Source organism: Sceloporus occidentalis, unplaced genomic scaffold (assembly GCF_023333645.1).
Source record: "Sceloporus occidentalis isolate IW3139 unplaced genomic scaffold, rSceOcc1.0.p SCAF_172, whole genome shotgun sequence".
NCBI lineage: Eukaryota > Metazoa > Chordata > Lepidosauria > Squamata > Phrynosomatidae > Sceloporus > Sceloporus occidentalis.
In genome coordinates this window covers 1,673,665-1,697,668 of record NW_028317152.1, presented here as the reverse complement: position 1 = coordinate 1,697,668, position 24,004 = coordinate 1,673,665, and the positions used below count along the sequence as shown (strand labels likewise).

General features: G+C 37.1%; 1 protein-coding gene across 1 annotated transcript; it reads left to right on the top strand.

Annotated features, from left to right (window-relative positions):
- Window positions 1–4,116: 4,116 nt before the first annotated feature.
- LOC149279313 (acyl-CoA desaturase-like) lies at window positions 4,117–11,003 on the top strand. The gene is made up of 5 exons (XM_089501338.1): window positions 4,117–4,363; window positions 5,643–5,773; window positions 8,044–8,249; window positions 9,330–9,562; window positions 10,804–11,003. The coding sequence occupies exons 1-5, from the start codon at window positions 4,117–4,119 to the stop codon at window positions 11,001–11,003; spliced, it is 1,017 nt and encodes a 338-aa protein (XP_089357464.1).
- Window positions 11,004–24,004: the final 13,001 nt, after the last annotated feature.

Genomic DNA, 24,004 nt, shown 5'->3' with positions numbered 1-24,004 from the left:
GTGTCCGCCACTCTAGGAGGCCGGGCAGCCCCCGCCAGGGCCGGCCTTAGGGGTGCGCGGCCGCACAGGGCTTAAATTAAAACATCGGGGGTTGTTAAACAAAAAAGAAACCCGATGTTTTAATTTAAGCCCTGTGCGGCCGCTCACCCCTAAGGCCGGCCCTGGTGGGGGCTTCCCGGCCTCATAGAGAGGCGGACACGGTCGCAGTTGCTGCGGGCTTAAGGGGCAAGTGCCCCTTATGCCCTGTGTTAATGCGGCCGCATAGGCCCAGTCAATCAGGTCCTGACTGAGCCTATTTTAAAGTAGGTGCCTGGAGCTGCAGCTCCATCAGCCCCTACGTCAATCCGGCCCTGGGCCGCCCGGCCCACCGGGAAAATGCCCGGTGTGCCCGATGGCCAGTCCGGGGCTGCCCTCAGTGTATTTGGTGTAAGCATTTGTGATGTCAGAGAGGCAAAAGATCAAAATATTATTTATTTTAGTGGATAAAAAAAAATCTAAATAGAACAAGGCCCATGTAAAAAAAAGATATCAGCTTAACATGAACTCCTGTATGAAACTATCACGGCACTCATAACTTTTTCATTCTAAAAGATGGCAGACAGCTTGCAGAGGCACAATTGCTAGGCATACAATGTTTATGAGTCTGAGAGGCAATTATGGACATGACGAGTGACCCACGCGCTGTTTCGGAGGTAACTGTAGGTCATTGACTTGACACATCAGCGCAGCAGGTTTTCAATCGCTTCCTATTCACGGTAGAGAGGAAGAATTAAATCCCCAGGCTCTGAGCTCTAAGGTAAAAGTGCGCATGCGCAGTGCCTGCAGCATTCAGGCTCGGAGAGGCGCCTTTGCAGTCAGCAGATTGCTGAGGACCAATGAAATAGGTTAGAGAGTGTGGCACCAAATTCCTCGGAGCCAATCGAATTTGGAGACTTTTTACTGGAATAAATGTACAGGCATCATTATCATTTCAATCCCTTCATCGTCAGCAGGGGGATCGGATGGTTGAAGCCGTCTAGCCAATAGCTGCATTCTGTTGCAGGGAGGCCAGCGCATTGTCTATTCCTGCATACGCTTTGGGAGTCACAGGAGAGCGAGCTCTGCATCCTCCTTTCAGTCTGAGATACTGCGTATATACTGTCACACCTGAATCGCAGCAGAGACAAGGTAACCTCCCGCGTTGATTTAGTTGGCACAATGGCTTAAAAAAAAAAATATTGCTGTGCAGCGATGTGTTCGTTTTTTTATTTTTTTTTTTTATTTGCATTCATTTGAATTTTGTCACTTTCGGCCATTTTTGTGACGTTACTTCAAAATCATCTATGCGCTTCTATTTTCTCTCTGTTATTATTTTATATTGCAAAAAAATATATATTTTTCTTAATTCGTTTTGAAACCCAGCTCCAGGGTACCTTTAAAATGGTGAAAATAATAGTAAATATGTTTGGAATAAGACAAGAGGGAGCTGACGAGGTTTAAAAGAATAGGAATAAATAGGTGATGCTTCATTCAAATGCTTGAATTCATGTTTTTTTATGTTATGTTGTATTGCCGCATAATGGAGCCCGCTTTTGTTCGTTTATTGCCGATGTGGCTGCAATAGTCTGCTAATGGAATATAACAATATTAGAATGAGGTCTTGGGTTTTATTTTTTACCTTTTTTAATGAAAGTTATGTCATGAAAGGGCTGGATTTTCCTCCTGCGTGTAAGAAAAGACCATGTTCAATGCAGCAATGCTCCACCTGCATCTAGTAGGCCCATCTCCTTGTAATTGAATCGAACTTTGCTTTTATACCGGACTGCAGCCGGGGTCCAATTTCTCCTAATCTTATGTTACAATGTAAAGACCACCCCACAGGTACTGTTACCACTCTGTAGACCAAATACCTAACCTCTTCTACTCCTCAAATGGGATTAGCCGGTCCTCGAATAACAAAGGTTCTGTTTACAGACTTTATTTGAATTAGCTATTCTTCCAGTTCTATAAGGTGATGTGTTACCATGGCATATATAGTAATGTCTACTATATATATGAGAGGGACGATATACGGTTCCGGTATTCAAATAGTTATTACAAAGCCAGGCTTGATTATTATTACAACAAATATGTTACTAGTGATTTCTTCTGGAAGTTTTCCTTTGTGTACATGTTCTGTCTTTCTCCTGTTATGATCTGTAGGTGGTGTCATCATTTAACTGTGCAGATAAAACACACATTATTTGTGACTTTATAAGCGATTCATTGAGATCCCACTTGTGCATTCAGTATTTTTCTCGTTTGAGTTTTAGGTTAACAATGCAGTATTCAAGAATGTAAGAGTTACCTTTATAAATTAAATTGCATTTTTAGAGGTTTACATTTTGCTATTTTTATGAATGGCTATTTGTTTTTAAACAGTAATAAAGGCTTCCATTTCCCCTAAATGAACACACAATTGTGTTATGCTTTTTTATTTTTTTTTGTAGTATACAAGGTTCCCATTGTTGCTTGCCTTTCTGACAAACAATCACACCTCTAATTGTATGTCATGGCCAAAGTCAGAACTACAACAATTTTCTGTAATGGCTGGCCACTCCCTGCCAGTGTGCTGAAAGCTACTGGAGATCACATTTTGTTATCATCTGGTTTTATCCTCAATGGGAATTTAGATAGCTGTTAATGTTTAAAAGATAAAAACAATAATATAGGTGCTTTGTTTTGGCTGAGTTTAGATAAATACATTTTTTTAAACAATGAAAACTCTTCTTTTTATATAATAATGTTATATTCTAATTGTATTATGGTTTTATATATTTTTGGAATTGTTTACATTTTTTTTTTTTTTAACAATTTTAGTATGCTTAATTAAGTTTCAATATGCTGACACATTAATGACACCAAACATTAATGTGCACCAAGTAATATTAAACAGGCAGTTCCTGCACCAGCCAGCAACACATAATCTATTTCAGCATAACAGAATCGCTGTCCCCATGTGTTTTACAATTTAGCGTGCATCTATAAAATTACTCATCATAATCATATGTTTTGCCTCCCACAAGGAGCCAAAGTGGCTTTCAAAAACATCTCAACTGTATGTTTGGATGGAGTTCACATTGAAAAATATCTTTGTTGACACATACTCTATTTTTTGTGTTAGAAATAAAGATTAAAATCTAGTTAACTGAATTTGTAGTTTTTCACCCAGATGAGCATTTTCGGCATGAAAATCTTGAAATCTTCTGGATCTATTTAGATTATGATCTGATGGATCAAATCAACTGTTTATAGTTTAGCTGGGATAAACAGAAGTTTCAGCATTTTTTTTCTGAATCCATGCTCTGTCGTGTAAGAGAAATAAAATAAACCTGTCATTTTATTTTTCTCATGAATGCTCCCTGTCACTTTAAAACTGCATTAAAATGTTTATTGAGATTCTAGAGTTGAGTCCTGTAACCCACCTCTATGTGAAACATCACAACAGCCTGGCCTCCTGCAACTACTCACAGTCCCCTGGAAGACCCTTAAACATCACTTATGCAATGTCAGAAATAGGGAGGCAGAGCAGAGCAATGCTACAGAAACTACAAAATAATAAATTCTAATAATGCTGTTTTACTGTTCTGTTAAAGCACAAGTATTATTAATTAGCATTTACACAAGAGAAATAAATTATCTGCCGCATGATGTTAGTGCTTTTCCCCCCTGATGTCTTGCTTGAATGTGCGGCCATAAACCAACAGTAGGTGGAAGCACAACAAGGAGCTCCACGGAGCTTGTGTCTGGGATTCATCAGCTGACCAAATCTTTGCTGGACCAATTATTATCATTGTTCAATTTAAAGAATAACTTCAATTGCAAGTATAAACACATATTCTCAAACACATGTAAGGAGTAAACAGAAGGTGCAATGTTAACAAGTGGTTTCTGTGCTACAATTGGTGGATACAGATCTATAACACTAGCGTTCTAAGGCAAAATTCATTCTTAGAAAGACTGCATAGTATGGAGTGTGTTAATCCAATTGTCAATTATGACTTCAATGCAGGCCAGCTTTTAAACACTATTTATAATACTGTTTTTTTAATATTGGGTTTTCTCTCTTTTTTTACAAGCCCTTTTGAGCCTTTGAAAATGAAGTTTGGGGGGAGTCAGTCCTCTGGGACATGTGTGGAAACCAAAACTGTAACGGCAAAAGACATTGGAGCCGATAGAGTAATGACTGATGACATCTTTGATACTACCTACTGTGAGAAGGCAGGTCCAAAGCCACCCATGGTAATAGTGTGGAGGAATGTCATACTGATGTCTCTACTGCATCTTGGAGCGCTGTACGGGGTTTTCTATTTGCCATCAGCAAAGCCTCTCACACTGGTTTGGGGTAAGCAATTTCCTACTATATAATAAATACCTAATCTTTACACAGGAAAAAACAACTACTTTCTCCAAACTATATCTAGAGATGGAATATCTCCATCCACCACATTTTGTAATATGACAGCAACCAGGAAGTGTCATTGAGACTCCAGCTTTCCAATAACCACATTGGGGGATGGGGCATATGGCTTAAAAGGGAAAAGTTAACATTAAAAGATGGCTGCTCAAATAGACATATTGGACATTGTATTATGAGATAATAAAAAGGCTCTTTTTTAATATCAATGTTATTGTTACTGTTGGATTAACTCTTTAAGCATGATTGTCAGTAGTAGTACTGTACTTTCCTTCCTTATCGTGTTTCAATACAGTTAGGGATGTCAAACTGAAAGTCATTGAAACATTCTGTGAAACAAGCTATTTGCTCCTTACATTCTATTAGAAATAATCCATAAATCATTAAATCTAATATCATTTATCTTGTCAAATGACTCATTGCCACTCCCATCACAACTTCACCAAGACTATTTTATATATAGTCCCCCAATCAGTATCACAATAAATGCTGTGTTTTGCCAAGAGGTTATTCCTTTTCTAAACTTTGTACCAAAATAAATTTTTAAAGCCATCAATGTGCAACTCTTTTATAGATTTAGTGGAAATGACAGTATTTTTGCTATCAGATTTACAACTAAGGGGTAATATTGCAAATGTATTGCAATTGCCATAGAAACAAATTAATACCCACCACCCAAAAGGTCAAATATTCAACAATCAGGAAAAAAACAACATTTTCACTGCATCAATTTGCTAATTTAACATTCAGGCTTTTTTTGAACAGATGAGGAAGCATTTCCATGTGGCTGAGGTTAAAATCCTTTCTGGTCTTCCTGGCTGTGCATAAACATAAATGCTGATACCATTTTTTTGCATTATATCTTTACAGACAGTGTAAAATACAAATTTTATTTGCTAAGAAAACATGCATGTAAACATTTCTAGATGTAGATTTTTTGGCACCCAGTGAGAAAAAAGACTTTCCTTTGCTTTCACCACATCTGAATTTGTCTAATGGCAACCCCATGGTCAGAGAATGTTTGAAACATTAGATTAATTCTAAAAAGCTGGATGTGCTCTATTGTTACTGGTATCATGTATTCTTTTAAAAAAACAGCGGTTTATGTATAATTTGCATGTGTTATGCGTTATAGCTGTGTTATCTCATTATACTATGTGTTATAATTTTATTATTTAAATATATTTATGTGGTTTTGTTCCTACAGCAATCTTTTGCTTTATGTCAAGTGCACTGGGAGTGACAGCTGGCGCACATCGTCTCTGGAGTCATCGATCTTACAAGGCCAAATTGCCCTTAAGGATATTTTTGGCAGTTGCAAACTCCATGGCATTTCAGGTAAAACTCGAAATGTACATACTTGAACATTATATTTTTAATATATACAGTATCTCACAAAAGTGAGTACACACTCACATTTTTGTAAATATTTTATTATATCTTTTCATGTGTACAGCCTGTATAACAGTGTAAATTTGCTGTCCCCTCAAAACACAGCCATTAATGTCTAAACCTTGGCAACAAAAGTGAGTACACCCCTAAGTGGAAATGTCCAAATTGGGCCCAATTAACCATTTCCCCTACTGGGGTCATGTGACTAGTTAGTGTTACAAGCTCTCAGGTGTGAATGGGGAGCAGGTGTGCTAAATTTGGTGTTCTCTCTCACACTCTCATACTGGTCACTGGAAGTTCAACATGGTACCTCATGGCAAATAACTCTGAGGATCTGGAAAAAAAATTGTTGCTCTACATAAAGATGGCCTAGGCCATAAGAAGATTGCCAAGACCCTGAAACTGAGTTGCAGCACGGTGGGCAAGCTCAAGCAAACTATGCCTTTAGTGAATAAATGCCAAAGAAATATGTATTTAAACAGATAAACATGGAATTCTCCCAGCAGCTACCTAGAGTAACCACTATAGCAGGGGTGTCCAAGTTTTTTCTGCAGTGGGCCACTTCATCAGAATTGTATACGTGCGCGGGCCACACTAATTTTTCACTGAGAGAAAATATGGCCTTTAATAAAATATGCAGATTAAAATAAAGTAAATGACACAAAACCTTTACTTTTCCTCTCACGGATTTCTGGGATTTCTGGGATTTCTGGGCCTACAAATTCAGGATTCTGGATAAGTAAAAATAAAATAGTTCTATTTATTTTAGGGATGCACTAAAATGAAAATTCTGGACCAAAACCGAAAATTCAGGTTTCACTTAGCTGAAACTGAAAGTGACCCCCACACACACACTTTTAATAAAAGTAAGTTACACACCAAAATTGTACAAAAAAAGTATATATTATGATTGTTAACAGCAATCTCAGGCATACCCAGATTCCAGCATGTACTGGTTGGCTGGGCATTGTATTTTTTGTCCAATTTTAGTGTGTAACCACACTTTTATTAAAAGTTACACACCACAATTGGACAAGTCACAATATGACTTGGCATGATAGGAGTGTGATTGCTAACAGCAAACACAGTCTTTTTATACCCAGGCAACCAGTAAATGCTGGAACCTAGACATGATGGGACTGTGATTGCTGTTGGCTGTTAGCAATCACACTCCTATCATCCCAAGTCAGCCAATACGTGCTGGTACAGGGTGGCTGTAAGTGCAGACCCCATACTGCTGGCAGCATCAATACAAAAGGGGGGGCAGCTAGCCAGGTTTCAGCATGTACTGGCTGACTTGGCATGATAGGAGTGTGATTGCTAACAGCAATCACAGTCCCATCATGCCTAGGTTCCAGCACTTACACATCCATGCTATCACACACACACACAAATTAATTCACAGATTCATTCCCTCAATCAGACATACTCATGCAAACACCCTCCCCACCCCCTTACCTGCTCTACAGCTCTCGATGCCGCTCACAGACTTCAGCAGGGGGCGCGGCCTCCCTCGTTCTCCCCACAGAGGAAGCAGGACTGGAGCAGAAAATAGACCCTCCCACAAGTAAGCAGCAGGGCTCTTATGATCCTGGCTGCTGATCTCACGCGGGCCGCATGTTGGACGCCCCTGCACTATAGTATTCAGTTAGTCAGGAACCTTTTGGTTATATATAATTTGTAGAAACAACCATAACTGGAAAATAATGATATTTTGGTTTTAGTGTAAATGAACATTGATGGGTGATGTATCTGAAGTGCCTGGCCCTGTCAGTTGACAACCTTGTATGGTTTTTTTTTCTGCCCTACTGTTTATATACCTTTTAAGTGTTGCCATTTCGGAATGCGGGTAATCTTTGGGACTTCTGCCAATGATGTCCTTTTTTCATAGGGGCTCAGAATGTTTGGCGGGTGTGAGCGTTTTGCACTGGTGTGCAACCCTGGAAGCGGCAATAATATGTATAGAAGCTGTAGAAAATGTAGTTAAATTGTGTAAGGAAAATGCATATATGTTTTCTTCTAAATGCATCACTCAGTTACTTAAATAGCTATGAAGCCACAAAATCATATTAAATGCTTTTTAAATGTCACTAGCCCTAGCTATAACCATACCTCATTAAACAAATGTGTATGTCTGTGGCCATTTGAAGTAGTGAGATGGTGAGATCTGTAGTAACTCCATTCTTAGATCACAATTGCATATTTCTTAATTATAGAATGACATTTACGAGTGGGCTCGAGATCACCGTGGCCATCACAAATATTCTGAAACTGATGCAGACCCACACAATGCTTCTCGAGGCTTCTTCTTTTCACACATTGGCTGGCTTCTTATGAGGAAGCACCCGGATGTAATAGAAAAAGGAGGTAAACTTGACTTGAGTGATCTCAGAGCGGACAAAGTGGTGATGTTCCAGAGAAGGTAGGTGCTCATATCACATCTTCTTTGGTGGCAACCTGTAAGAAATTTTTATGACTAATAACTTAAGTGCAGCTGTAACTAGAGTTAACTTTCCACTCCCTGAAAGATGCATTCAATTATTCTAAGTATAAAGTCTCTATAGAAATTTTCTGTAAAACCTTCTGATTCCCACTTACAACACATGCCTCCTCAATATATCTTTTAACCATCTTAGTTTGCTAGGAATAGTTATTAATCCTACATACACAGTTAAAGAACAGCAAGGTTCAGTGTTATTTGTTTATTTTAACTAAATGTACTCCGACCTAGATGCAGTGTGTAAAAGCTATGAGAATTATAAACATTTCCAGTGTTCTAAAAGCAGCCTGTGATATGGATGCGTTTACTGATTTATCTGCAGCCCATAGAGTCCTCACCCTTTTTTTCACTTATTATAATGTATACATTAGTATTACTATTATTATTATATTTTATTTATATAGTGTCAACAATTTACGCAGCACTTCTTACATTACATATGTTCAAAGGGTATGATAAATCTAGAACTGAAAGACAAACCGATGTGCTGGGTAGAAAGGGCCCTGTTGGTATGGAGTCATATCCTGGTTTTATATCTTCTATTGACTGGTGGGAGCACCAATGACTACAGCCTGCAACCTAAAGTCCAAAAAGAGGGCCTACTCACAAGCTTACAGTCTATAGGATGGCTAGATCTCCAGGCCAATCTTTGGTTGGAGTGTTTGGAACTGACTTTGTTCCGCCTACTCACCTTCTACCAACACCATGAGTATTTTGTAGTGTAACTTATAAACTAGCACCTAAGACTACTGTGTGACTGCCCTAGTTGTTTTCATGAATTGTAGATGCCTAAATATTAGAATGATTAATAAACTTTATTGTGTTCTCTGACCAACACTCAAAATTCTCCTACAAATCTGTACATCGCTGTTTTTTTAAATATAGCAGTTTATCCTCAAAAATTTAAGGTATAGATCTTGGCTCCTACATACTAATTTTTTAACAAATTTCTAACTAGTTTCTGTTCTTATGACTTTTTTTGTTTTTTTCCCCCCTTAACAGACATTATAAGAAGAGCATCCTGGTGATGTGTTTCATTGTACCCACCATGATTCCTTGGTACTTCTGGGGTGAATCTTTGGCTGTTGCCTTCTATATCCCATGCATTCTACGTTACGCATTAGTCCTCAATGCAACATGGCTGGTTAACAGTGCAGCTCACATGTTTGGAAACCGGCCATATGATAAGAACATCAACCCCAGGGAGAACACGCTAGTTGCCCTGGGAGCTATAGGTATGAAAGAAACTTTTGTCTTTTTTATAATTGATCTCACAGTAATATGAAAAGTTCCCCAGCATGTTTGTACTTTCAGACAGGTATATAAACCTGCAGGAGATTTAATTTTTAAAACTGTAAATCCAGATTTTGCAGCATTTTCAAAACACGTGTAATTCTCTAAAAATGCAAGAAGTGCTAAGAAGTCACATTCTTCATGCCTTTTCCTCATCTTAAATGTGGGGCTCTAAAAAATTACATTGGAACTTTTACTTTCAGATGTTTACATTTTACTAAACTAATGTAATAAGGAGCAAAAAAAAACTCATCCAGGAACCAAACTGCTTTCATAATACAGTTCAAAGGAAAAATAGAGGAAGGGCCTTTGTCAGGAAAGTTTTATTTTGTCCGGCCTACAGTTCAACCTGCTGTGTGTTCATAATACAGGATATTATCTGCCCTTACTGACCAAAGACAAACAATTTTCAATGAACATCTGTAGTTATCGTTTACTTAAGTCACTGTTAAACAGTCATGACACGAGAGTACTTTCTTTACATTAACATAATATCTAGGGTTTAGGCTGTGCAGTGCTTTGTGGATATTTCAGCAAATTTACCCATGTCTACCAATGACCTCCGCAAATCCTGTCTCTTGTACCAATGCCTTGCTTTAGAATAGAAGAAACAGACGTGTTAAATGGAAAACACACGTTAGTAACATGCATAATAAGTACCTTGGGATCTGTCATTGAAATTAGTTCAGGTTATAAGTGTGCTTTAAAAAGTACTCTTACAGAATTAGTATAATTGTCCCAACTATGTCTTTCCAGTGTTTTATCCATACGTCTATATACAGGTCTAACATTTATTCTAGGTGATTTATACATTACATAAGGAGGCCGTTTATCCATTTTGCTTTCATGCCTACGCTGTCTAACAATGTTTGCTTTGGGGATAAGGCATGACATGAATCATGACCTGTGCATATTTGCTTAGCTGTCTGTTTCCATATCACTTGTTGTTGGTAATCTCTAGGGTTACACAGTAGTCATGTCAATCCAGTGCTCATTTTACACATCCCTGTGAATAGAGATAGAGGGTTTTTAAACGGATAGGAAATTATCTCCTGCCCCGCAGAAAAAAAAATCAATGAACAAGTGTGTCTTTTATGACTTAATCTATTACCTTATACAACATCATCCGAAAAAGTCCCAGAAAAGTAGCCTTCTTAACAAATCAATCGTTCTCTCCCTTCAGGTGAAGGCTTCCATAACTACCATCACACGTTCCCGTTTGACTACTCTTCCAGTGAATTCGGAATCCGGTTAAACCTGACCACATGCTTTATTGACCTTATGGGCCTCTTGGGCTTGGCCAGTGACTGCAAAATGGTATCTAAAGAAACAATACTGGCTCGGAAAATGCGCACTGGTGATGGAAGCCACAGGAGTGGTTGAAACAAAAATGAGGGAAAAAAGAAAATTTAGTTTGCTAATATATTAAAAACATCTAGCAGGAAGCTAAATATCTTTACTGTAATATGATCCAACTCAGTGTTAATTTAATGATGTATTTGAAGTAATTATATCTCCACCCTTGGGCTTATTATAAGGTCTCTTGCTTCTTTATCTCCCATTTGCCTTCCTGTTTCTGTGTTTTCCTAAATTGTTTTCTTTATATTCTACTTTCTCTTTTATTACTGTATTGCGCAAATATTTTTGTTCTACTTTTTCTTTCACCTTTTTTCACCCCGTACTTCATTTCTCATTTGAAGTTGGTATACAAATTATTGGTCTAATACCACAAGACCTAACCTACTCTAACAGATTTTCTAATAGTTTTTTTTTTTTTTTAAAAAACCCTTTTATTTTGCAAGAAACCCTGCAGTAAAAAGAAAGCAGGCAAAATGCAGAAAGATAAAATAAATCAAATCGGTATGTTATTTAGTCCAGTAATCTGGTAGGCACTTAGGTGTTTTTAACCATAATGGATTGACTACAAAAATGCACAAATGAAAGTAAACAAAAGTTACAGTTTGCATACTTACCTACTTACTTTAAAATGTAGACTTTTTAAAGTGAAAAATGTTCAGTAATTGTTTTGCATGTGTACTTAAACATCTATAAATGTATTAAGTACTAGCCAAAACCCCACATTGTTTCTTACTTATATCACTGACTGCTTCTCAGGCTCGCTACAGAAATATTGAATTACAATTACCAAGTGGAACAAGTGCCATTTAAAAAAAAAAAAAAAAGTTTGTATATGGGGGGAGGGGATCGAAAGCATTTTTGTATTTAATTTGATTTTCTCTGCCTCTTTAAAAACAGAAAATAGTTTAAACTTCTCGCCAGGTCTTCATTGTGGTACTACTACTGATTAAATTGTAGACAATTGGCAGGCAGAGATTACAAGGATGTCTGTTGGCTCTAGAAGTACTGTGACTATCGATGAAAGAATTTTTCACTTTTTGCAAATCAAGAACCATTCTGGGCACACTCTGCTGCCATACTGATTTTATATCTTAATCTCCAAAACAACCGCCCCCTATTGCATCATTTTAGTCTAATCCAGATAATTAACTCAAAAAACTATCATGTGAAAAGTAAGAAGTGTTTAGTGTGTGAAATGGATGATTTGAAGTATTCCAAGAGGCATATATGAAAAAATTAGCTTTTTGCTGGCCAAGCTGGTGTCTGTACCATTTAACATTTTGTAATTTTTTCATTTGAATTCTTTGCCAGAGGTGTGCGCGACACATTTGGTTGCAAGTCCCTCTGCTACAAAAAAAATCGAAAAAGCCCATGATACTTTTGCAACGCTGTTGCCCTAAACGAAATACCAAAACAGATATATAGCACTTAATTGCACCAAATCCTTATTTAAGCTTTCGTGAGATGTTTCCCTAATTATTTGCATGTGTGTTTGATGCATCTTAAACCAAGTGCCTGGTATTTGCTTTCTAATTAAATTAGAGGTAGTGAAATACATTGCCCAATAAAATTTCAGTTTTGTAGGTTGACAAGGCTAGACTAAAAGATATACAGGCCGCTTTTATTATTAGGATTATGATGGTTTAGTTTAATATTAGCTGAAGCGAAGGTGAACCCTTTTCTTCGGGAGGGTGATATCACCTGCACTACTACCCACAGGTTAAAAGTCATGTTAAATGTGAGTTTGCAAAGCAACAAATTAGCACTTTTTCAGAAATTATGTAAATTTCAAAATTATGCCTTGCATGTGGTGCATTTGTAGCTCTAACATAATAAATATGTCAGATGTGATGTCGCTTTTGAATTCTACAGGGCAAATGACACAAGAAAAATGTATCATCAGTCCAAAATCCTAACATGATATATAGGTCATCATAGCAAACGTAATGCGGTTGTTGATGATTTCTGGATGGCCAGAAGTGTTGTGTATCTCCCAATATGTTAAATGATAAATGCATAATAAAATACGTAAACATGAGCTTTTTTTCCGATTTTATTCTAAACCCCTGTCATCTTTTCATTGTGCCATATATGCCATTATATAACAGAGTGTGTATTAGATTTCAACTCTAATGAGCACACTGCTTTACCTATCAATTTTAGCCAAATAAAGACAAATTTTGTACCATGGTACAGACTATATATATATATATATATATATATATACATACACACATATATATGTGTGTATGTATGTGAACATATATGACATTTGAACTAAAGCACTTAGACATATAGCACTTATGAATTTGAATAATATAGACTTAACCTTTCTCTTGGTAACATAAATTCTACCAACTAATAAAGTAATCAATACTTAAGCATAAAAACATTACACTGCAAGTGTTAACTACATAGGTCTGAATGGCACATCATTGGTGTCACCAGTTTTTTGAGTGAACTAGATGGTTTAAACTAGTTTGACACTGAGTGCATTTGTATAAAGAAAGGAGGAATTTGTGGATGGATTTATGATTGTTGCATGTTTAATCTGTTGTTTTTTTGGATTTGAGATTGACTGATTTCCAGTGGATTGATATAAGATTATCATGTCTTTAATTGCCTGCTTATTTCATATACAAGCTATATTAAGCAGCAAAAGGGTTTACATTGACAAGAAAGTATCGATGACAGTAGACTCTGTTGAATTAGAGGCATGTGATAAGATTGTATTCTGTTGGTGGTGTCAAGCTTCAGAGAAAAACAAAGGTTTCATTGATTTTTCATTATGTGGTACCTGTGTGACACATGATCCTAGGTCAACAAGTTGTTGGATGGGTAATGCATGTTGATCCCCAAATGTTTTGTTGTCTATGACTGCTTTTACATAGTTCTGTTTTACTCAGTTTATAGAAATTATGGATAATTAAGATAACATAAAGTACTACAAGGCTCCCCTATGTAATCAGTAGTATTTTGTGAACATTTACAGTTATATGTGTATTTGCATACTTTAACAGCTTACAAAACAATAAAAGTGCTCTTTTTAAATAAACTGGGGGAAAACATTTCCCTTTGCTCTCTTTGAATTCTTTTGTACAGCAAATGTATTGCTTAACCGAAACAATGGAGACACATTATTATAAGGTCTGTCAGCATATTATGCATTATGAAACATTGTTTCACGCAAGAGACTATTTTTCTTATAAATAATATCCCTTAATAAAATGATGCCATTATTGTGAGCATACTGATAATTTTTATTAAAGGTGCCTTTCTGTACTGGCCCGTGGAATCCTGTCGGTTCACTGTCCAATCCTAAAATAGGAAACAGTAGTCTAGTAACATACACAGAACTGGAGAACCGTGATGTTCATTATAATGTGAAATAGATGGAGCGCTTGACAGTAATCAAAAACCAAGAGGAAGGTGCACCTTAACTCGTGAGGTTAGAAAATTAAGATTTGGACTTGGTTAATTTTTTTAGACTATTTCAGTTTGTTGTTTAGGCTTTTCATCTTAGGAGGCAATATACTGCTTCCTTAAGATGAGATTTATGGATATCCTGGATGTTATATATATATATATATATATATTATTTTAGTTCTTAGCTGTTAGAGTAGAACACAGATTTCTATAGATTTAGTCACTCTGACAATATATATATATAGGTAGGTAGTTCTTAGCCCTGGTAGCCAATAGCTAGTTTAATAAATGTTGAGGGACTACAACTCCCATGATATAGATTGCTGGTTATCATGAGTGCATTACAAGAGTTCTGTGCTACCAGAAAGCTATCATTGGTCTGGACCATAAAGGCTAGCTTTTAAGCATGTTTATAAAAGGAGGGCATTTAGAATATAGTGTCTTCCTAACCTTTAAACCAACCAATATCCATCTCGTTGGTCAACATTCTGGAAAACCAAAAGCTAAACAGAGTTAAGAACCAGTGGAACTGGTATTTATACTACCGGGTATTGTTCCTCCTTTCTGTTTATTCTTTGAATAATTTGCTTTACATGGACCTGTGATTTTCTCAGAGGGCGTACGACATTTTATTAGATAACAGTTAAGGCAATGCAAGATTTCATATTCTGGCATTAGCAAAGCATAGCATTAGGAACAAAGTATAAAAGACAAGCCTAGTAGTTTAGTCTCATAGCATATGTTTTGGAGATGTGCAAAACCTTATATTTATCGCTTGTGATTTCTCTTTTTATGGTGTTATTCATTTTCTTTTCACCACAAAAACAAGCAAAATAGATTAAAAAAAAAGAAACCGTTAAAAAAAAATGTTGGAATAAAAATTCTTCAGTGGGAAATAATGTATTGATAAAGAAATGTTCTTGTCACTGTAAAAAAAAATTGTGTTGTGCTATAAAGGCTCACTGTTAAATTGACATGTAGGCATCATTGGATAATCTCTTATGTATACATTTGCATGTCTCTACGCTAGGATGACCACATTAGCCATTTTCTTGGGCCCTTATATATTTCACATGTTGCTATCCAGCAACTGTAACACATTAACTTGCAGTATGTGTAACTAACTGATTCATGGTAGCACTTAACATTTGCTGGTCAGCAACATATAAAATGTATATGTATCCTTGAAAACATGGCGGTTGCAAATGTGCAGAGTGAACACTCTGCACCTAAATTTTAAGCATTGGACTAAAAAAAAAGAAACTAAAATACTGTTTTTATAAAGAAGGTATGAACATCTAAGGAATTAATTTGTCTCACCTAACCAGAGACACATATTAAATATGCTTCTTTTAGGTCGGCTCTAGTCTTAATGCAGCCCTGCAAAATATATTTTAGAAGTGTCTTAAGTTCCATCTGGTCTCCCTACTTTAGCCTTTTTTTCATGCTGAAGAGGCCTGTAATACCAGAGAGAACACATTTGATATTTTTATTTGCGTGTGTTCAGTAATTGACATTAATTTTAGTTAGTATATTGAAACAATAGAGAACTCTGTCATTTGCCGTTGGATATTAATAATGTGCATTGTATGCCTTTCCATGTTGGATTTTAAAGAGCCATGATTATGTAATAAATACCATACTGGCCTCAATATATGGCCTGCTCATATAACTTATGTGCAGCCTATAAGTAGAACCAAATTGACAACTAACTGTAAATGAGATTTTTACTACTAAATAAATATTGAAGGAGGTGGGCTTGTTATTGTGACCATTATAGTACGAGGATACTTTGGCTACCCCAATGCGCCATTGATATTTATAGATTTGTTAATTAAATATGTATGTATACAAAAAAATAATTATCCATTAATAAAAAGCAAAAGAGAGGTTGCTTCTTAAACACCTAAGCTATTCTGTTGATGGCAAATATTCCATACACATACATAATTCATTATTAAAGGACATTGTTTGAGTACTCCAGCATATATATATAAAGCAAAGGTTATAATATAACTGATTTATGTTAGAACAATTAAAATGTTCGGTCCCTTGAGCTTTATCATACAGATTGTGCATATAAACATAAGGAAATTGCAGCTTGTTGTCAAGTCATATCCCAATATGTGCTAGTAACATACTCAGAATAGAAGTTGCTATAAAACTAAATTCATTTTAATTTAAATTAATTAACTTAACTGTTTGTTAAACGTAATTCCCTTTTAATTTTCTTTGATCTTAATACATATAACATTGTTAAATACCACAGTATAGCTTACCAAAACTCACTTGCTGTTATACAATAGAGGTCTTCATCATTATATGTGAATATGAGTGCATGCTCCATTTAAAATGAATCTATCATGAACTATTCATCCACTCACTCTTAACCACACCACACATTACATGCCTGTGGAGTGTATGAATATCTATTGTACCCCAATCTTTATGTCTAAACGACTACTGTACTTATTATACATATATGCTTATTGTTCCACCACTTTATTATATTGTAAACTGTAAAGTATTAGGTAACATCCGTTGGCACCAAATAAATAAAAACATGTATACATACGTGTGTAGAGGACATTATTCCTCTACATATTATTTAGACATAACTGTCAGTAGCTACTATACTGATACTGTTCTTTGTTAAACATAAATATGAATGTAGATTACCTTTTAATGATACTGTAAATATTTTTACTAGACTCATCTATTTTTTGTGAAAACATACGGTATTAGAAAATAAATGTAAAGCTGAAACAGCTGCTACAATTTGGATTCATCTGGTTACATCGATTCACCTACATAGAACCCTTTCATTTGGGATCTTAACAGGTTCCCTCCGCCTGCAGATTTCCCTTTATCCCATATCTTGTACCCTTCTCTCTATTACAGCATCACTTCCTTCCCTACATCACCTTAATTACCTTCTCTTCCTCTCTCTGCCTTGGTTGATTAGAAGGTCCAGCTACAACAGGCATCTGTGAAATACTTTGGGCCTGGGCAGCTGCCCCTATTTCTCTGTTAAAAAGGGATACTATTATTCTTATTATCATCTTTTATTTATATAGCGCCAACAATTTACGCAGCGCTTAATACAATACATATATTTAAGGTGTATGACAAGACGAGAATTGGGTAAGACAAACCGATACATTAGGTGGAAAGAGCCCTGCTCCCAAGCTTACAATCTTGAGGATACACATAATATTGTAATTATATGATGCATCATTTAGTTGTCTTCCTTTAACATAGACCAATTTATGTCTGCCTATTGTAATCCTAACAAGTTAATAAATTCCTAAGCATTGTTATGGTATTTAAAAGTCCCCAAAGGTTTTATTAAAGTATTGGTATACAGAATGACAGAGTTTTCTTTTGTTTTAAGATACAGGCAATCAAACTACAGCGAAGAGGTAGCATATTTTGTAAAGTTTGTAAATGTTTAAGTTAATATGTGCTATTGAAATGTGAAAAAAAACCTTAACATGTTTTCATTTGCATTACTGTATCAATGTTCTGTGTTCCGAAATAAATTTTGAAAATATCTTGTATCAGTTATTTTTTTATGAAGAACCACACTTGATGTATAATATAAATTGGTCACCAAAAGAAATCAGTGAATTACTCCCTTTTTGTATCTCTAATTCTGGAAATGTAAATCTGCTGTTTCCTTTTAATAGGAATGTTTCAAATTTACTCCCATATTCATAGTAAGAGTTCCTTTCTGCCCTAAAAAAAACCCATTGCATTTGATACACAGTTGTTTGTGTAACCGCTCTAGTAGGACAGTGCCTCCCCAGACTTCACCACCACGTCTTGAGAACATTGATTAATTCAGTCTCCAGGATGTAGAAGTAGGTCTATGCAGTTGAGCTCAAAGAGTAAATGGTCAGACCAAGTCATGGTATCAATTTTCAGTAAAGAAAATGCAAGTTGTAGTGGTCCATGAAAATGTTTAAATGCGTGAATAAATGCTGTGGGGGACACGATATAGTGAGAAATCCCTGTTATCTAGTTGATCCTCTTTCAATGAAGTCCCAGATTTCCTGATCTGTGATAAAAGCAATGATGTTTCCTGGCTGACTATGCCCAGGGCTATTAGGAGAGACAGATTATTGCACACCCTTGGGGAGGGGGGTTTGGTGACTAAGGGGAGCATTGCCTTCCCCTATCCTGGGAAGAAGTTTACCAATAGGAGAAGCGCCCAGGCCTCTTGAATGTTATTCTATGGGCATCGGAATAGGCAGCAATAGATACCTTTATTGTATCTATTGTATCCATGTAGCTGTCCAATCCCAACCATGAAGTAACTCTTCTGCCGCTTGTCACCAGCATTTCCACTCCCATCATGCCTCCCTATCTGTTACAACACCTAATTTTTACATGTTGATGAGCAACACATGTAAAGCACTCAGGTGCTGTATAAGCTTGGCTAAGTAATTAACGTCCTTCTGTATGTTTAAATATCCCTCATACTCCAAAAAAATAGATGCTTCCCGGAAGACATGGCCAATACAATGGTAACCCTAGTCTATCTACAGCGCATGGTGAAAATTGTTTTAGTGCCTTTTCTAATGCTTAATTGAAACTGTGTTAACTGTGATTTGTATCACAGTTTAATATGGCAAAAACTATTCAGAATAACAGTACCTAATGAAAACTAGTCTGGTTACTTTTTACTGTGCACAACACCACTTAATATATGCAACTTCTTTTAAAAAGAGTGTATATCTATTAAATAATTATGGTAATCCTAGACCATTGTTCTGCAAATTGACAATTTCTGAGTACTTTCTCTTATTTCTATGAATTTCCTCTACACTGCACCTTTTTAGATTTAGTAGTTAAAAGACAATAACTACAGAGGGCCTAACATGTGGCTTCTTATTATGAATATAACATTTTTAGTTCTGCCTGTAAGCTAGGTGGTCTCGGGGGACAAACAAGGATATTCTGACCATTCTCAGTCAGACAGGGAGAAGCTGCTAGAAAAGTTAAGTTTATGGTGGACCAAGGGCACTCAACACTATGGAATAGTCAGTGGCATATTATGGCCCAATAATTATAGGCCCCTGTGATAGATTACCACAAGCAGCTTTTGCTTAGCTGGCACATGCCTCCATAGCATACTTTAATTTGCACTACAAGACATGAGGTGGAAGATGTTTGCATATGGTGTCATGTCCCATTTTTCCACCAATGACTCCCGCCTGAGGAAGAAGTACAGTCACTATATTGAAAGTACCTACAACATCCAATTATCCTGCGGCTGGTAGTATGGCGTTTATGAGGTTAATTTCTTCCCCTCATCTGCTGTGTTGTGTTAAAAGGCTTGAGGCTCAGATGGAGCTCATAATGTACCCACTTTATGAAGTACCAATGCGAAACAAAATAAACTTTGTTAAATGAATGTGTAATATATCTAATGTCAACAGTAGAAGTACCTTTTAAACTTTTTGTTATAGTGTTTAATGTACAATTGCATTCAAGAAGTATTTTAATATAGAAAATAAATATTTACAGTTCTACTATTTTGTGTAAATATGCTTGCATTGTCCGCAGTGGAGCTAAAAACTTTACCTGGTCATGGGTCTTCCATATATTTGACCTATGTTTATATGGAAAGCAAGAGTTGCTTGAGCCTAACAGCTCGACCTGCTGTAGCTAGTGAACATTGGGTAAGTATGAACCAGTGGCCAAACCCAAGTTCAAACTCCTCCAACAGTCAAGAATTTGGTCTGTATGGAGAATCACAAGGACAGTTGACTTGGTTTGAGTCATGTCATTCATTGTCTGTCTCATTAACCTCTCATCCAATGCATTCTATATGTGTTTAATGTTTACAAATTGTTATGGTCTGGTGCAGGACCCCAGGCAAGAATATTCTCTTGCGCCCCCCATTTTCTTATATAGATGCTAATATTTTAAAGCATAGCAAAATCGAGCGGTGAAAAAGCTATACAGAGTGGGGTGCAGAGGATTTATTTCTTATGCGGAGGCAGTTGAACCAGGTACATCAGCTGAATCACAACGAAGCACAGGAAAAAAAAAAAAATCTGTCCCTAAGCTTATTCACTGCTCTGATCTCTGCATGTCACTTTGCGCACCACCTTCCTGGCTCATACACTCTTAACACAACAAGCATACTTAGTCTAACACCATGCACTAACACACATTCTAACACCATACACAGAAATTCAAACTACACTAACATACACAAACACTGTACATGGACACTCCACCCTAACACCATACAATGACACCCAAAAGAGTCTAACACTATACACTGACAATCTAACACAGTAACCGACACAGGAAAAAATGGATGCCTTCTCCACCCTGCAAAGCGAAATGGTGGAAAAAGCGCAGGAAGCCTTCAGATGGAAGATGACGATGGTGCATCTTCACCAGGTGGACACCATTGCTTGTTAAGGTTTGTTAACCTTTTGTAAGTAAATTATTAATAATTTGGGCTACTGGACTTCTCTACTTGGCAGCTACTTGGCAGTAGGTGAAATTGACACCTGAGTCATCATATGCACTTTAATGCATGATAGCTGAGAAGTCTTTAAATGTCTGTGGTATCCCTTTTGCAAATTAATTATATAATTCTACAGAGTTCCCTATATGCATGTGTCCTTTTGCCTACTCCCCAGCTATGTTCTGTGCAGGAGATTTGTTCAGCCAAACACATTTTTATGGACATAATATACTTACCGCCAGTCAGCTCTGGCTTGCCAAATGCTTGGGGGGGGGGTCTATTCAGATTTCAATGGGGGCACTTCCTGCCACAAACTGGCTGCTCCAAGCAGCAACAACTAGGTTTGTAAAAAAAAGATTGGCCATTATCCCTGGATCCCAGACATCCTGTTGCTGTGTAAACCCTGTTGCTCCTTACTCCTAATAAGAGACAGGCTAATTAGGGATATGGTGAAACAGGTTAAATAGAAAGGTCAATTATGTTTTATTATGCTGTTTAGAAAATCTTAAACACTCTGTAAGATCATTTCACTGGTAGCTATAGCGATCCTTGACTACTTTGGGCCACAGCTTCACTTTCTAAACCAAACAAAAATCATAAACTTATGCAATTTCCATAAAGATGTTGGAGCCAGCATGTGTGTGTTATTTAGCAATACACTTGAACAATGTAGACTACACACAATGAGGCATATTTTCCTTTGGTGCTGCCTAGGGCCTGACCCACGGACAACCAATAAACAATGAGAGATTATGTAGAGGGACCAATGAATATCAGAGGGCATGCGTAAACACCCACCCCTAGGGGAGAGCCAGTTCTTTAAAATGTGACTAGTCATAGGGCTCTAAGTCTAAGTTATGCTATCGGTAAGGGAGGCTAATCATATTACACTATTGAGGGGTGACCAATCAGAAAAGCACATCCTCTCTGTTTATTACTCTAGTCCAGCTTAACCTTTATTATAAGCAGCTGCCTGATTTAAACCTGGGGACAGGCTCACCAGTGTTCCCATTCCCATCATGCCTATTCCATTACAGTTGTATGAGGCACATTGTAACAGAGACCCGTACTCCGACTGAGTAGTTCCGCCGTAGATCTTTCTTGCCACTAAAAGTAAACCCTGGTTCTAAGGATGGGAAGTAAACTACAGCAGGGGCTGAACCAGCAAAGCAGGTAGGTTCTGGACATAACATGGAGCTGTCACAGGGCCGCCTCCTAGATACACAGTCTGGCAGATCCAGAGAGACCCAACAGGTCCGACTGGGGACGTCCATGTAGTTATCTTGGTTATCCTCCATGTTCAGTCTACCTATAGGCCATTGGATGCTGTTTACCATTGGATGCTCTTTACGTGGCTTAGCACAGCTCCCAAATCATGGAGGCATCTGTAAGGACAGCATAACATTTAGTTGGGTCAGGAGTTGCATAGACTAGAGCTTGGATCAGTGCATGTTTAAGTTGTTTGAGCACCACCTCACACTCTGGGGACCACAGGACTTGTCAGGGTATATGTTTGTGGGTGAACTCAGTCAGGGGTTTAGCGATAGCGCTGTAGTACCTGTAACTGGACTGTAATACCCTGCAGTACCTAAGAATGCTAACGCTACTCTACAGCTTCCACCTTAGCTGGCTCAGGTCTCCAACAACCCACTCGGTACCCCAGATACTGTACCTCAGACATTCCGATATGGCATTTGTCCGGCATCGCAGTCTGTCCTGCCTCCCTGATTCTACCTAAGACTACCCCTTTGGTGCCATTATAGTGGAGGGGTTTTCCATCACCTTTACCCCATCATAACTTATTGGAAGATCAAAGATGGGAATCAATTCTTGGAAAAGGTGTTTTCTTAGCAAAAAAGTCTGATTTAGGGGCAATACAGGGACCTCAAAGAACTCCACAATTTACTCAGATTGGAACAACATCTTAAGAAACCATCTGGACTTAAGGAGTTTCCGCAGGCCAGCATATTGAAGAAACTTGTGGAGTGAGGGTCCTGTGTTTAAGTCCCATTGTTTTTAAGTTTGCTGTTTTATTTTTTTTTGTATGTCTTGTTTTTGTAATTGTGGCACGGTGTAGCATTCGTCTTTTTTTTAATGAAAATATTCATAATCCAAATCTGTCTTTGGGCTCTAGTATTGATATCCACAAACCCTAAGAGAGGATAACACGTTACCAAATTGTTATTACCTAAATTCTAGGGGATATATATATATATATGTTGTTTGCCTAGGATGGGTTGATATATATATTAGACTTGCGCATTCGTCTTCGGGCGAACATGAAAACGAGCACGAAGAGGCCGTTTTTTTGTTCATTCCGAAGACACGCCAAAGAGAATACAGTGCCGGCAAAACGTAGGAGAAGACGAAGACTCACAACCACGAAGAATCGAAGACGTCACGCTAAGGGTCTCGTCCAATGCCTGTGCTGCTGTTTTTTGAATTCTGAAGGCGCCTTTATAAGACCAGAGCTTGCCTAAGAGATCCATTCATTTTTCGCTGTGACTGCTTTGGCAACACTACTGTGCTGCATCCGAGCGTTACAGAGAGATTGTTCTGTTCTGTGTGAGACTGGTAAGCCTTAGCCTGCCATTTCTCACAGTGTACTTCATCCTCACTTCAGTGCTACTTTATAATTAATAATAATAATTTGATAAATTTAATTTTGTTTTTATTTAATTTGTCATCAACTGTAGTGTAAGTGCTGTTGAGTTGACAGTGCACCCAGTGTCTCAGTGGTACTGGGGTGCCCTTGCCCTGGGCTGGCACTAGCGCCTACTGCCTGTCCTGCTTAAATAAATTAAATAGAATTTATAAATAATAATTTAATAGAATCTATAATTTAATAGTTCATTATAATATTATATATATATATTTGTCAGTCATATATATATACTATAGTATATTAGTGTAGAGTGTACTGTAGACATTCATCTACTAGTGTCTAATTTAAAATCAGTAATATTAATTAATATAATTAATAATTGAATTCATTATAAAATTATATATATATTTGTCAGTTATGGTTAGTAATAGTATACTAGTGTAGAGTGTACTGTAGACATTCAAGACATCTACTAGTGTCTAATCTAAAATCAGTAATATCAAT